Source organism: Haliotis cracherodii, unplaced genomic scaffold, assembly GCF_022045235.1.
Source record: "Haliotis cracherodii isolate W230 unplaced genomic scaffold, xgHalCrac1.p SCAF_6, whole genome shotgun sequence".
NCBI classification, from domain to species: domain Eukaryota; kingdom Metazoa; phylum Mollusca; class Gastropoda; order Lepetellida; family Haliotidae; genus Haliotis; species Haliotis cracherodii.
In genome coordinates this window covers 10,891,119-10,907,875 of record NW_027266319.1, presented here as the reverse complement: position 1 = coordinate 10,907,875, position 16,757 = coordinate 10,891,119, and the positions used below count along the sequence as shown (strand labels likewise).

At 42.6% G+C, this 16,757-nt stretch overlaps 1 protein-coding gene across 3 annotated transcripts in view; it reads left to right on the top strand.

Moving 5' to 3' along the window:
• LOC139446220 (lysine-specific demethylase 5A-like) overlaps nt 1-16,757 on the top strand; it is a 47,902-nt gene that overhangs the window by 9,320 nt on the left and 21,825 nt on the right. For all 3 annotated transcript variants that reach the window (XM_071227547.1, XM_071227548.1, XM_071227546.1), the window contains exons 9-17: nt 1,381-1,410; nt 7,892-8,050; nt 8,390-8,509; nt 9,568-9,723; nt 10,220-10,312; nt 13,206-13,294; nt 13,857-14,019; nt 14,561-14,680; nt 15,123-15,317. In XM_071227547.1, the coding sequence (XP_071083648.1) occupies nt 1,381-1,410; nt 7,892-8,050; nt 8,390-8,509; nt 9,568-9,723; nt 10,220-10,312; nt 13,206-13,294; nt 13,857-14,019; nt 14,561-14,680; nt 15,123-15,317 (1,125 nt within the window). The remainder of the gene's footprint in view (nt 1-1,380; nt 1,411-7,891; nt 8,051-8,389; nt 8,510-9,567; nt 9,724-10,219; nt 10,313-13,205; nt 13,295-13,856; nt 14,020-14,560; nt 14,681-15,122; nt 15,318-16,757) is intronic.

Genomic DNA, 16,757 nt, shown 5'->3' with positions numbered 1-16,757 from the left:
CTGAATTTATTATTGATACAAAAATGCTGAATATATCTTATAAACTCATGGATAATTTTCTAGTGTTGAAAGAAATCTCCAGCATTCAAGTTGCAGATAGTGAATGGTGTCAGTGTATTCTAGTTTTCTGATGATTCAAAGTAACTGGAGTATTCTGATCATATAAGTAAAAGAATGAGAGTGTGTGAGTTTGCCATGTCTTTGATATCTTCGCTTGTGTTTCGTGTGTACCCATTTTGCATATCATTTTATCCCGCAACAACTTGCCTACTGCTTTACCTTCATTACTCGGGTCCATATCTGTAACAGTGTGGCCACGGGTGTAACTTTATGTGGCGGAGAGTTGGGATTAAACGGGGGTCGCATACACTGGGAGTGCGATATGATACATTTTGTAACACAGGAGTCCCAATATGATACATATTGCTGAAATGATTTTACAAAAATCAAATCTATTTTACTTTGGGTCTATTTTGCCACAAAACAATTCAAACATACAATTTATCTTTGTATGTTTTTTACATTATTATTATTTGTGTGTCATATTGGTATGGTGTATTACAAAATTTGATAGCAATGTAATTGTTATGCCCCATCTTGTATATGACAAAATGTCTTTACAAAAGTCAGTGTGAACAAATTTATACACCAACCGACACCCATCTTCCCAAGGCAAGCGTGTCCACCAGCCTATATCAAACCCTAGTTTCTACCATTGCCACATCAAGGCCACTTTCTTGGCTCGACCCTGGCGCCACCACGTGTAGATCATGAGTTGTGCCCCTTGTAATGAAAACACAATATCCAATGAGGTCGCTGCTCTTATCTCGTATAGCTTCACAAAGACGTTGACTACCATAGGCGATGACCTAGTCTAGCAGAAAACAAAAACATTCCCAATTTCATTCCTGACACAAAACATGGGCAATCGGGGGGTTGGCGGAGGGGGGTTTAAAAGATGAAAAGACAAATTTGTGTTAACAGAGACAGGCAGCGGTACGAGGGAGTCCCAGTCGTGTATGTTGATTTTGTGAAACGTTCTCTGATTGGACTATTGATATGTGCTATACTCCAATCATATTTAGCACAGGAAAGTGGGCATGTTGTGGCAAGGGTTGAATCAAGACTTTGATAAAGAGGCTAGTGGAGGCTCTTGCCTGGAAGATGACCCACACCATGTTAAACAATGCACGCAATACCCAAAAAGCGGCATAGAAATTATAATGTGTATGTTATCGAAACGCATGCATCCTGAACGTGCTACATTTGTAAGCAGACCTAGATTTTCCTTTATGATAATGCCTGCGTGACGACTTAGGGTCGTTATAACATATTGCACATATCACATTTATCGTTTTATGTTCCGGCGTGAATCTACAGATGAAATGGTTAGAAGGTGGCTATGGACAGGTATGTACACGATGTCTGAGACAGATACACTTTGTCTGCCTGCTGATTATCAGACTTTATCCGTATAGATTGTCTTTACTCTGTGTGTGGTTTAGTTTTAACATCTCTCCAAACAGTCGTAGGCAGTATCTTAACTCTTCAAACAGACTAACCCCTGTGAAATAGCTTCATATTATATGACAAACTTTAGAACACATCTCTTCAAAATATCGAGGACTATTTTCAAGGACTTAAGTTATGGTAATCAGAATTAACATCAGACTTAACATGAAAGTGTTTTGTTGTTTTCTAGGCCTTTGTCCATACTCAAGAAATATAATTACAGTACAGTTACATTGCACAGTAGTCTGTCAGTGTCTACTCAAATGAAGTGCATTCTTTTGGACAATTGTAAATATGAAACTGCATTTTGGGTGCATTTTAATTTTTTGGTTGCATTTTGAAAGGTATAGTGATCATTGTAGGTTACTCTCACCAGAATTGTAAGGAAATAATTACATTTCTTTTTTATCCAGACTAAAGAGTATCCCAAGTAATTCAAAGTCTTTCTCAATATGAGATTGTGGAGGAAATTATCAGAAAAGATGTGTATTCTTACACAATCTCATAATGTCAAATGTATAACTTTAACTGTCCTTAAAAATAACTGGAATTTTTGCTTACAGACAGAAATCAGAAAACCTGAACACTGTCATGATATTGGTGTTTGAAGAAAAAAAATTGTGTCCTTTGTTTCTTTAGAAACGAGTTAATGTAATAGGATATGTCTGTTGTAAACCAGAAGTATCTTGTTCTTATTTTGTTTTGTCAGAATCTATAATCATTCTATGTCTACATATTTATGTGTTTCTTTACATTCTTACTGTTTTTTATATCTCCTATGTAAACTGTGTGAATTTGACATGGTATAAGGTATAAGATGCTCATTTAAAACTTTGCAATATGAAGTATAATTCAGTTTCTTCATGGCTTGGTGGCACAGAACTGCTATCAGAGCAGTGGGGTAGGCTAGTAATCTCATTAAAATCAGACCTCAGTTCTCGCTACCGCTAAACAAAGATCTGAGGACATCCCATTAGGGGGTCACGTCAGAACGACCTATCATCCGACCAGAGCATCGCTTACCAGATTATGAAAGTGACAGTCGGAATGGGATTTCTAATCATGCAACCTTGAAAACGATAGTTGCGGGTTTAATGACTGAATCCATACAATCTAGGCCATCTATAAGCCATTCCAGAATGTTCTTTTGTTCAGGTTTCAAATCTGTAATTGAGAATTTGTCAAAATATGTTTAGCAGCGTAGTCGCCAATTTGAAATTAATGACGTTAGGCATGAGAAAGCTGCCTTCTGATTGGTCATTCCATTGGTCGGTCAAAGTTTGCGCAAGGTCAGAGTGACGTGATCCGTAATGGGATGTCCTCAGATCTTTGTTTAGTGGTAGTGAGAACTAAGATCTGATTGTAATGTGATTGGGTAGGCTAGTAGTTAAGGCATTTGCTTGTCACGCTGAAAGCCAGGGTACGAATCCCCACCTGGGTATAAATACATGGGTATATTTGCTGACACTGTCAGCAACATATGCTTGCCGTAAAAGGCAACAATGCTTGTCGTAAGAGGCGGCTAATGGGATCAGGGGTCAGGCTCGCTGACTTGGTTGATGCATGTCATTGTATCCCAGTTGCGTGGATCGATGCTTATGACGTCAGGCATTGGATTGTCTGGTCCAGACTCGATTAGTTACAGACTGCCGTCATATAGCTGAAATATTGCTGAGTGCGGCGTTGAACAACAAACAAACAAATACAGCTACCAAAGTTTAAATTGCTGCTATTGACACCTTGAAATGAACTTTAGTGGATAGAGAATGGATACTTTGGATCGCTGAAAGTCATATTTGTTGTAGTTTGGTTATATATCAACATAAAGTTTTTACTATCGCAACTACGGGAGCATCGATGGTGATTGGTCAAATTGTTCCATACGAAAAAATGTTCTGCAATAGTGATCAGCAGTTCCAAAGTGCTATGTTTATGGTTATTATTTTGTTTGAAATAAATATAGTAAAATACTGCTAAGTTAACATGATATTGGAATAAATTATTCCTGATAAAATAATAGTTTCAGACACGATTCTTTCTATCATTGTATCAAAATTCTTTAAAGTTATAGTATTGGGTAATTATTAACCGAATTATGTGTGAAACGTGTGTACAGCTGATTGCTACTTCCGGCTTAGTTTACAAGAAAATTCACACGGTAATCTTAATCTGTGCATATAAAACAATGCCTATCAGATCAGGAAATACAATTTCATAAATCATCAAGTCTGGTGTTTTTTATCTCAAATTTTAAATTTACATTGACCAAGTTTAATTGTTATGATCTGTTCGTTTCCCTGAATTCACTGAAGGGATAATATGTCATTTCTATCTGCAGAAGACAAACACGTTTTTATTACAAATGTGGGGATTGTGTACGTGCTGGTGACTTGCTTCATTCTGATTCGCTTAATAGACAGGGTATATAAATAGTACGGGGGGTTGCCTTATACGTAGGGTTGCTTTATAGACGGCAATATATGGTACAACTGCTTGTTATGTATAGCCTTGGTGAAATGTCATTCACAGAGTTTAATGAGACAAAATTCCTCTTGTTGGCACACATAAATTCCAAAGGGCACATCTAAACATCCTCATGGAGTGCCCTGGGGCACACTTAAAAACAAGTGCATTTCTGTCACTGATATACACCACTTTTTTTTCCACTGTCCATGTAACTCCTTAGTTCCAATTAGTGTCACCTCAACACTACAATATTTGCACATCATAGCAAGCTGGGGCATATATCTTAACCAGTGATATAATATTTGTAATATTATCAGTTAGGCCAAAAAAATGATGGTCTTGGTTCTCAGGCACTTCGCCGCTTGTTTCCTTAAATATTCCAAGTCCAACGGTAGTCAAATACTGTATTCCAGTATTTTACTCATTAAGGAAAACATTTATGTAGGGAGGCCCTTTCCCAGGTTGATTATACACAAATGTTTATTGATTACACAACTGTTTATTGGCCACATACTAGTTTGAACATACTCCCCCCCCCCCCCCCCCCCCCCACCCCCCCCAAAAAAAAGACACCGCCTGCCCACACTAAATTTTCAAAAAACATTGCCTGAGAACCAATTCTTTAAATTTTTAAGCGTTATTGACCAATCTCGAGGGGTTATGGTGTTATGTAGCCTGTGTGTGAGCCTATATACTCCGAGCCGGTAGGAAAGGGCTACATAAGCTCGCACACAGGCTACATCACACTGTATCCCCTGAGGGACCAGTTGACAACAAATTGATTTTACTGACATATGTCTTCATCAGTATGGCTTGAGTAGACGATGTCAGTACACCCAGAGTTATGGCCCCTTGCATTACAATCAGCTGTGTTCTTTTATGTTCTCTAAGCTGCAGTTGATATGTGTTTAGTGTCGAGGTGTTTGCATTGGTATGACATTCTGCATTTCCCAGCTGAGTATTTGAAATTTGTACCTTACAGTAAAATTGCCCATTCAGTAGTCAATCAGAACCAAGTATCTTAATGCAAGGTGCGATAAGGCTGGTTAAACACTCAGGGTTATGATTCGCTGCACAGTGCTGATGTATGTTCCTGTCTTTATGCCATTGCTATCCCAGCTACCTTCCTGCTTCTTCATCATGTTGTATAATGTTTGAGTTGAAATAGTTTTGCCTAACAAGAAAATAAAGTGTTAATAAATCTGAAACAATCAGAAATCTCAATTTGTTGATTCAGTAATGTAATTTATTCCTCTGTCTATTGAGATGTATAAGATGAGATGGATGCTATATGTGTATCGTGTGGGGTGTATGAGATGGACCCTATATGTTTGTCGTGTGGGGTGTATGAGATGGACCCTATATGTGTGGAGCAGGGGTCCGGAAAATATAAAATCCTAATTAATATTGAATATAGTCTGCTCAAGTGTTCGCGTTGTAACATTTGGATCGAGACTATTATCCCATATTTGGTTATCACGTGACCTCACGGAATAAAAGTTTTTTTAAATAACTAAAGATTATTTAAAAACAAGATAGATAATATAATCACAAATACTAAAATATCTTTGATAGCAATAGTTATTTGAATACTTTTTTCATCTGTTCTTAATTATTGACAATAAATAAATTTGACTATCGATCGTCACAGAAAGCAAAATGGCGGTCATCAAGATTCAATATACGACTAGCTACTGAAAACAATAAAATCTGCAAATCCTCATTGTATGTCAACCAAGTGAAAGTCGTTAGCCACGAATTACAAAAAGATCGTCCAGACATTGAGGGTTTGGCAGATCCGGTCGATTGGCTGTTGTCATGCTTTCACTTCTTGTCTGAGGTTACGTATCGTAGCATTGTGAGGATAATGAGGTACATCGATGATGCAAGGTATTTATGTACAGTTGTAAACACCTTTCACTCAAATTAACAAGATGTTTTCAGTAATTAATAGTCGATTAATCAGTGTCAACTCAGTTTATTGCCTATTACAGTGATTGACCGATTGGACTAGCATGTAGGTACGATTTATTTTTACAGCAATGAAAAAAAACAAAGCTTGTCAGTGTAGATTATCTTCATTGTGTTACAACTGCAGACAGAAACTGCTCAGTCCTAACTGTTGATCATGTCCTTTCAAAATTTAAGAATGTCGGGACAATACTTTTTAAAATGTCTGGACAGAAAAATTTAAATGTCCAGTAAGCAATATTTTAAACCGGACATTTGAGATTCCCAATCGGACATGTCCGGCGCATATGACGATTTCCGGACCCCCGGTGTGGAGGTGTGTGAGATGGACCCTATATGTGTGTCGTGTGGGGGTGTATGAGATGGACCCTATATGTGTGAAGGTGTATGAGATGGATCCTATGTGTTCGAGGGTGTATGAGGTGGACCCTATATGTGTATCGTGTGGGGGTGTATGAGATGGACCCTATATGTGTGTCGTGTGGGGGTGTATGAGGTGGACCCTATATGTGTGTCATGTGTGTGGGTGTACTAGATGGACCCTGTATTTGTAGAGGTGTATGAGATGGACCCTATATGTGTGTCGTGTGTGGGGTGTATGAGGTGGACCCTATATGTGTGTCATGTGTGTGGGTGTACTAGATGGACCCTGTATTTGTAGAGGTGTATGAGATGGACCCTATATGTGTGTCATGTGGGGGTGGTTGTATGAGGTGGATCTTATATGTGTAGAGGTGTATGAGATGGACCTTATATGTGTATCGTGTGGGGGTGTATGAGATGGACCCTATATGTGTATCGTGTAGGGGTGTATGAGATGGACCCTGTATGTGTGTCATGTGTGGAGGTGTATGAGGTGGACCCTATATGGATCTCGAGTGTCGAGGCGTATGAGATGGACCCTATATGTGTGTCATGTATGGGATGTATGAGATGGACCCTATATGTGTGTCATGTGTGGGATGTATGAGATGGACCCTATATGTGTGTCATGTGTGGGATGTATGAGATGGACCCTATATGTGTGTCATGTATGGGATGTATGAGATGGACCCTATATGTGTGTCATGTGTGGGATGTATGAGATGGACCCTATATGTGTGTCATGTGTGGGATGTATGAGATGGACCCTATATGTGTGTCGTGTGGGGGTGTATGAGATGGACCCTATATGTGTGTCATGTGTGGGATGTATGAGATGGACCCTATATGTGTGTCATGTGTGTGGGTGTACTAGATGGACCCTGTATGTGTAGAGGTGTATGAGATGGACCCTATATGTGTGTCGTGTGAAGGTGGTTGTATGAGGTGGATCTTATATGTGTAGAGGTGTATGAGATGGACCTTATATGTGTGTCATGTTGGGGTGTATGAGATGGACCCTGTATGTTTGTCGTGTGGGCGTGTATGAGATGGACCCTGTATGTGTGTCATGTGTGGGGGTGTATGAGATGGATCCTGTATGTGTAGAGGTATGAGATGGACCCTTAATGGATCTCATGTGTGGATGTGTTTGAGATGGACCCTGTATGTGTGGAAGTGTATGAGATGGACCCTGTGTCTTGTGTGTTAATGATTGACAAGCACCTGTACTTTGATTTGTGTGTTAGTGGTTGACAAGCACCTGTATTGTGTGTGTGTTGTGTGTTCAAGGTTGACAAGCACATGTATTGTGCATTCCAAGAGGACAAGCACCTGTATTGTGTTCTAAGTGGACAAGCACGTGTGCTGTGCGTTCCAGGTTGACAAGCACCTGTATCGTGTTCGTTGTGTGTTCCAGGTTGACAAGCACCTGTATTGTGTTCCAGGTTGACAAGCACCTGTATTGTGTTCCAGGTTGACAAGCACCTGTATTGTGTGTGTTGTGTGTTCCAGGTTGACAAGCACCTGTATTGTGTTCCAGGTTGACAAGCACCTGTATTGTGTGCGTTGTGTGTTCCAGGTTGACAAGTATCTGTGTCACATGTGTGAAGGGGGAGATGGGGAGGAGTACATGCTGCTGTGCGATGGCTGTGACGATGCCTTCCACACCTACTGCCTCATCCCACCACTTGTAGATGTACCTAAGGGAGACTGGAGATGTCCTAAGTGTGTCAAACAAGTAAGTGTACTCCAGTACCATTTTAATTTTTTTAATTTTTATTTTTAGACAGAGTGATTTTAATCTAATACTAACATTAATGCATGTTCAAATAGCATTGTGTGACATTGGAATAGCCTTGTGGTTAGGGGGGTGTTTGTTCATTATGCCAAAGGACCGGGTTCGATTCTCCACATGGGTACAATGTGTGAAGCCCATATCTGGTATCCCCTGCTGGGATATTGCTGGAATACTGCTAAAAGCAATGTAAAACCATACATACTCACTCGATCCTATAGCATTGTAAATCAGCGCCCAAGATGTAATATGGTCTATTTGATTAATCTTTCTCTTCATCAGGCATGTTCAAGGCCTCAGGATCCCTATGGGTTTGAGCAGTCCAGGACTGAGTACTCTCTTCAGTCATTTGGGGAGATGGCTGACAACTTCAAGTCTAACTACTTCAACATGCCTGTGCATGTAAGTATTTACAAGCCATCCTTTATGTGCATTTATATATAGTGTACATTTTTGTACACTGTAAAGGCAAGGGAGCTCATGTCGTGGAGCAGTTTTTCTCTCTTCATGGTTGTCCATTGACTTAAGCATTTTCGTTATCCCAGAAGCTGCAAGATCTATAAAGCTGAATCTTTTCAGGGTGTCGCCAACACTTGCTCATAGATTTTCATTTTGGTTAGAACCACTGCTGCCACAGAAGACATATTTGGAAAACCATTATTTTTTTCAAAATGTTTTGAAATTTGTCTTATATGTAGTTAATAGTTGGGTTGTCTAAGGTGCCGCAATTGGCTATGCAGAGTTGCATCCCTTGGGCACGCCAGAAACCAATGATCATGGGTTCGAATCGCCCCTATTTTGTTTCTAGGTTTGTCAGCACAACACCTATGCTCGTGGCTTTTTTTAACCAAAGTGGTAAACGTCTAAGACCTGCTTCACTCTTGGCTTTCCTCCCATATGATATAACTGGAAGAGAAATTGTTCGAGCAACATTAGACGAGGCTGTAGGTGGGATAGTCCAAGCATCTCACACTTGATATTGTGAAAATACCAAAGCAAGTTCCAGCAGGCCAGACATTTGCCCAGTTTGACGAGTGTGACAGTTACCCCTCAGCCTATCAAGGCCAACATAGAAAACAACCACTGCTTCAGCCCCCCAACACTGACTTTTACAGTCTTGGCAATTTTCTCTTTCTTGTCATAAGGGGTGACTAAATGGACCTGGTGGCCAGGCTCAGTGACATGGTTGATTATGTATCATTGTACCCTGATAGGGACTAGGACTGTTTGGGGAAAACAAAAAATCTGATTCACGAAAATACTTGAAAAAAATGATGTGCCTCTTTGCAAGGCTGGATGTCCGAGAAAATGTGTTATAGAAAAAAATGAAAATTGTTTGGGTCAGAGAAAACATTTGTATATCTTGAAGCAGGCGCCCAATTTTTAATGGTCGGTCCTTAAGAAGCAAGACCTTCTACTTCCAAGATCCTGTGATTTCATGGCTCCTGTTTCGGTGACAGATGGTTCCCTGTGCTGTTGTTGAGAAGGAGTTCTGGCGACTGGTCAGCTGTATCGAGGAAGATGTGTCTGTACAGTATGGAGCGGACATCCATGCCTCTGAGATGGGCAGTGGCTTCCCTACACAGAAGACCGATGTCATGTGTCCCGAGGATGAGGTAAAATATCCATACGTATGCCTTAAAAAATAAAACAATTGGTTCTCTGGCAATGTTTTTGTAAACTATAGTGCGAGTGGGTGGTGTCTTTTCTTTCTTTCTTTTGTGTTCAAACTAGTATGTAACCAAATAAACAATTGTGTTCAATCAACCTGGGAAAAGGCCTCCCTGCATAAATGTATTCCTTGATTAGTAAAATACTTGAATTGTATTTGAATACTCTTGGGCTTGGAATATTTAGGGATTTCTTATTTGTTTTTTAAAATGGAAAGAAAACTGAATCGTGCGTCGAACTTTGGAGGTGCCTGAGAACCGGGACTATTATACTTTTTTTAGCCTCAGTTAGGCATTTGTAATTCACTGTTCTGAAATAATAGACATGGTCAAGGGAAAATATTAGGTAAATGAAATAAGTTAAAGAAACGGTGGTAACTGGTGTATGTGCTTCAGGTTGTATTGTGTGATGAAAGTTCTGGTCATGTGAACTTTGTTACAGGAGTATGTAAACTCAGGCTGGAATCTCAACAACTTGCCGGTTCTAGAACAGTCCGTGCTTTGCCATATCAATGCTGACATCTCAGGGATGAAGGTAAGATGTACAAACAGCCAGTCAGCATAGCAATGTGTCGATGAAGCATCTATCACTTCTTTGGAACATATTGTGTTCATTACTTCTGGATGCAAAGATGTGCCATCAGTGATATCCTCCCATGGGGATGCTGGGTTAGTATAGGTTCCCAACAACCTATTGCTTGTCTCCCCATGGGGATGCTGGGTTAGTACATGTCCCCAGCAACCTATTGCTTGTCTCCCCATGGAGATGCTGGGTTAGAATAGGTCCCCAGCAACCTATTGCTTGTCTCCCCATGGGGATGCTGTGTTAGAATAGGTCCCCAGCAACCTATTGCTTGTCTCCCCATGGGGATGCTGGGTTAGAATAGGTCCTTAGCAACCTATTGCTTGTCTCCCCATGGGGATGCTGGGTTAGAATAGGTCCCAAGCAACCTATTGCTTGTCTCCCCATGGGGATTCTGGGGTAGAATAGGTCCCAAGCAACCTATTGCTTGTCTCCCCATGGGGATTCCAGGTTAGAATAGGTCCCCAGCAACCTATTTCTTGTCTCCCCATGGGGATTCTGGGGTAGAATAGGTCCCAAGCAACCTATTGCTTGTCTCCCTGTGGGGATTCCAGGTTAGAATAGGTCCCCAGCAACCTATTGCTTGTCTCCCCATGGGGATTCCAGGTTAGAATAGGTCCCCAGCAACCTATTGCTTGTCTCCCCATGGGGATGCTGGGTTAGTATAGATCCCAAGCAACCTATTTCTTGTCTCCCCATGGGGAGTCCAGGTTAGAATAGGTCCCCAGCAACCTATTGCTTGTCTCCCCATGGGGATGCTGGGTTAGTATAGGTCCCAAGCAACCTATTTCTTGTCACCCCATGGGGAGTCCAGGTTAGAATAGGTCCCAAGCAACCTATTGCTTGTCTCCCCATGGGGATGCTGGGTTAGTATAGATCCCAAGCAACCTATTGCTTGTCTCCCCATGGGGATGCTGGGTTAGAATAGGTCCCCAGTAAATTATTTCTTGTCTCCCCATGGGGATTCCAGGTTAGAATATGTCCCCAGCAACCTATTGCTTGTCTCCCCATGGGGATTCCAGGTTAGAATAGGTCCCCAGCAACCTATTGCTTGTCTCCCCATGGGGATCAGCAACCTATTTCTTGCCTCCCCATGGGGAGTCCAGGTTAGAATAGGTCCCAAGCAACCTATTGCTTGTCTCCCCATGGGGATTCCAGGTTAGAATATGTCCCCAGCAACCTATTTCTTGTCTCCCCATGGGGAGTCCAGGTTAGAATAGGTCCCAAGCAACCTATTGCTTGTCTCCCCATGGGGATGCTGGGTTAGAATAGGTCCCCAGCAACCTATTTCTTGTCTCCCCATGGGGAGTCCAGGTTAGAATAGGTCCCAAGCAACCTATTGCTTGTCTCCCCATGGGGATGCTGGGTTAGAATAGGTCCCAAGCAACCTATTTCTTGTCTCCCCATGGGGATTCCAGGTTAGAATAGGTCCCCAGCAACCTATTGCTTGTCTCCCCATGGGGATTCTGGGTTAGAATAGGTCCCCAGCAACCTATTGCTTGTCTCCCCATGGGGAGTCCAGGTTAGAATATGTCCCCAGCAACCTATTGCTTGTCTCCCCATGGGGATGCTGGGTTAGAATAGGTCCCCAGCAACCTATTTCTTGTCTCCCCATGGGGAGTCCAGGTTAGAATAGGTCCCAAGCAACCTATTGCTTGTCTCCCCATGGGGATGCTGGGTTAGAATAGGTCCCAAGCAACCTATTTCTTGTCTCCCCATGGGGATTCTGGGTTAGAATAGGTCCCAAGCAACCTATTGCTTGTCTCCCCATGGGGATGCTGGGTTAGAATAGGTTTCCAGCAACCTATTGCTTGTCTCCCCATGGGGATTCCAGGTTAGAATAGGTCCCAAGCAACCTATTGCTTGTCTCCCCATGGGGATGCTGGGTTAGAATAGGTCCCAAGCAACCTATTTCTTGTCTCCCCATGGGGATTCTGGGTTAGAATAGGTCCCAAGCAACCTATTTCTTGTCTCCCCATGGGGATGCTGGGTTAGAATAGGTTTCCAGCAACCTATTGCTTGTCTCCCCATGGGGATTCCAGGTTAGAATAGGTCCCCAGCAACCTATTGCTTGTCTCCCCATGGGGATTCTGGGTTAGAATAGGTCCCCAGCAACCTATTTCTTGTCTCCCCATGGGGATTCTGGGTTAGAATAGGTCCCCAGCAACCTATTGCTTGTCTCCCCATGGGGATTCTGGGTTAGAATAGGTCCCCAGCAACCTATTGCTTGTCTCCCCTTGGGGATTCTGGGTTAGAATAGGTCCCCAGCAACCTATGCTGGTCACAAGAGGCAACCAAATGTAGGGTGGTCAGACTCCGTGACTTGGTTGATTGTGTGTCATCATACCCTGACAGCTTGGATCATTGCTCATAATATCAAATACTGGATTGTCTGGTCCAGAGTTGTATATCAAATGTGCCTGGAATATTGCTGAGTGCAGTGTTATACAAGAAACAAACAACATGTCCTACTTTGAACTTGCTTCCCTTCATTGAAATACTGGGGGCACGGCTTGGCCCAGTCGTCTACGTCTAAGTTGCGTCCCTTGGTCATGCCAGAAACCTATAATTGTGGGTTCGAATCCCGGTTCGCTCCAATTATGTTTCTAGGTTTGTGAGCACCATTCCCGTGCTCGTGGGTTTCACCAAGGTGGTAAACGTCTAAAACCTGCATCACTTCAGCATCATGCCTCGATATGACTGGAATAATGTTGAAAGGCGTTAAACCCAACTCACTCACTCACTCACTCACTAATTGAAATACTGTTTATCGGCATTTGAACTTCACTAAAACACTTGTTTCATCGCATTTAGAGCAGTTTCATGCTTCCATTTCTGTTTTCAGATCCCTTGGTGTTATGTTGGCATGTGTTTCTCCAGCTTCTGCTGGCACAATGAGGACCACTGGAGCTACTCCATCAACTACCTGCATTGGTGAGTCACATCTGTGTACAGGAAACAGCCATGTTCACAGCACTATTTACCTGTGTAGTATTTACCGTAAACGACCCAATAAGCACCCAAGCGCTCTCAAAATTAGAAATAGGGGGCTCTTGTTAGAAACAAAATTTGGTGAAAAAATGACAGAGTTGAAAGATCGTAAATTTCGTGGTTCATGCTGACAGCCTGAAATGATCTAAAAGAAGAATGTGCGTGTATTATACACGACAGATATATTTTCCAGTATTTAATTGACCATATAACATATAACACATGAGTGCGAATTATACGCTAATAAAAAAGTCTTGTGTACATTGATCAATTGGAAGGGGTGCTAATTGGGATTGTTCACTAGCCAATACATTTGCAAATCTTGCCCTGGGCGCTTATTAGAGATAATAAGATAGATGTCATAGCTGGAATATTGTCAATTTCGGCGTTAAACAACAAACAAATAAGGAATCTGTTATGTGACTTATTACATATGATGTCAACAATGATAGACTGTTGTGTGATTTGATGTGACAAGTTTTCTAAATAAATCTGTCTTATTTAGGGGAGAACCCAAGACATGGTATGGGGTCCCTGGGGAATCGGCTGACATCTTCGAGAAAGCCATGATGCAGATGGCTCCAGAGCTGTTTGAGCAGGCTCCAGACCTGCTTCATCAGCTGACCACCATCATGAACCCAAATCTGCTGATGGCAAAGGGCGTGCCAGTATGTTTTCATTTTGCTCAGATCTATGTAAAAATTGTACAAATAATAATGTGTTGGCAACAGGTCAGATCGTCAAAGTACTAGAACAGCCTCCATATCAACTAATACACCCTGATAAACTGGAATACTGTTCAAGGGTAGGCCAACCAAACCCACTGCCAACATCTTGTTCAAATGGCCTTGCTTTAATTGATGTTCCATGGAAACAGGTGTTCTTCCTGTAATGTTACTGCTAATATCCCATTCTCAATTTCTTTGAAGAGTGACCTAGTCATGTTGATTTAGGGGCGGTCGGGTAGCCTAGTGGTTAAAGCGTTCGCTCGTCACGCTGAAGACCCAGGTTCGATTCCGACGTGGGTACAATGTGTGAAGCCCATTTCTGGTGTCCCCCGCCGCGATATTGCTGGAATATTGCTAAAAGAGGCGTAAAACCATACTCACTCACTCATGTTGATTTGTCCTTGTATTTGCTGATCTGCACTAGTCAATGAAGCATTATCATGTGGATACATTGCCTAATACTTCTATTTGTCCTATGTAGATTGTCCGTACAAACCAGCATGCGGGTGAGTTTGTGGTGACCTTCCCTAGAGCCTACCATGCAGGCTTCAACCAGGGATACAACTTCGCTGAGGCTGTCAACTTCTGTCCTGCTGACTGGGTAAGTTCTTAATAAGCAGGTCCATGTATATCACTTCATTTAAGCCAGCTAGAGGCATGGACATTCTGTTTCAAAAGTTAGGATATGGTCAGGTGTGGTGACATGGTTGATTGCAACTCATTGTGCTCGGTTTGTCTGTGGTTTGTCTGCTCCAGACCAATCACTGGATAGTCTGATCCAGACTCGATTATTTACGGACTGTAGTCATATAGCTGGAATAATGCTGAGTGCTGTGTTAAACAACAAGCTAACGAACAAACTACTCATGGGCACTGGTAGCCCAATCATTGAAGGTGCCACAATTCACTGTGCAGAGGTGCTTCCCTTTGCCTTGTGAAAATTGTGGATTTGAATCTGACATTACTGACATGGTGTTCAAAGAGTTAAACCAAACTCACTCACTCACGCACTACATATTTAAATTGTATGATCTTTTCTTCAGCTGGGCATGGGCCGTCTATGCATTGACAACTACCGTAGCCTTCACCGTCAGTGTGTGTTCTCCCATGAGGAGTTGATCTGTAAGATGGCTGCAGATCCTGACAGTCTGGATCTCAATCTGGCAGCCTGCACACATCAGGACATGCTGGCCATTGTGGAGGAGGAGAAACAGCTGAGGAAGAAGTTGTTGGATATGGTAAGTGTCATCTTGGTTGTACCCACCACTGTTGGGTTAGTTGGTTTGTCACTGCTGGGCTGTGCCAGGTAGTTGGTTTGTCACTGTGATCCTGTGCCAGTTAGTTGGTTTGTCACTGTTGGGCTGTGCCAGGTAGTTGGTTTGTCACTGCTGGGCTGTGCCTGGTAGTTGGTTTGTCACTGTTGGGCTGTGCCTGGTAGTTGGTTTGTCACTGCTGGGCTGTGCCTGGTAGTTGGTTTGTCACTGCTGGGCTGTGCCAGTTAGTTGGTTTATCACTGCTGAGCTGTGCCTGGTAGTGGGTTTGTCACTGCTGGGCTGTGCCTGGTAGTTGGTTTGTCACTGTGATCCTGTGCCTGGTAGTTGGTTTGTCACTGTGATCCTGTGCCAGGTAGTTGGTTTGTCACTGCTGAGCTGTGCCAGGTAGTTGGTTTATCACTGTGATCCTGTGCCTGGTAGTTGGTTTGTTACTGTGATCCTGTGTCAGGTAGTTGGTTTGTCACTGTTGAGCAGTGCCTGGTAGTTGGTTTGTCACTGTGATCCTGTGCCCGGTAGTTGGTTTGTCACTGCTGGGCTGTGCCAGTTTGTGGGTTTATCACTGCAGGGATGTGCCAGTTAGTTGGTTTATCACTGCTGAGCAGTGCCAGTTAGTGGGTTTATCACTGCTGAGCTGTGCCACTTAGTGGGTTTATCACTGCTGAGCTGTGCCACTTAGTAGGTTTATCACTGCTGGGCTGTGCCTGGTAGTGGGTTTATCACTGTGATCCTGTGACAGGTAGTTGGTTTGTCACTTCTGGGCTGTGCCAGTTAGTTGGTTTGTCACTGTGATCCTGTGCCAGTTAGTTGGTTTGTCACTGTTGGGCTGTGCCAGGTAGTTGGTTTGGCACTGTGATCCTGTGCCAGTTAGTTGGTTTGTCACTGCTGGGCTGTGCCAGTTAAAGGGTTTATCACTGCAGGGCTGTGCCAGTTAGTTGGTTTATCACTACTGAGCTGTGCCAGTTAGTGGGTTTATCACTGCTGGGCTTCGCCAGTTAGTGGGTTTATCACTGCTGAGCTGTGCCAGTTAGTGGGTTTATCACTGCTGAGCTGTGCCAGTTAGTTGGTTTATCACTGCTGGGCTTTGCCAGGTAGTTGGTTTATTACTGCTGAGCTGTGCCATGTGGGTTTATCACTGCAGGGCTGTGCCAGGTAGTTGGTTAATCACTGTGATCCTGTGCCAGGTAGTTGGTTTATCACTTCTGGCCCGTGCCAGGTAGTTGGTTAATCACTGTGATCCTGTGCCAGGTAGTTGGTTCTAAATACAGCAAATTGATGGACACAGAAGTTCAGAGATGACTACATTTCAGTTTTCCCTTTTATTCAGTGATAATTTTGCATCTTTTGTTGTTTGTAATGGCTGTATCAGTTAGTTTGTATATCTCAAAAGGGGGCTTGCAAAAATGA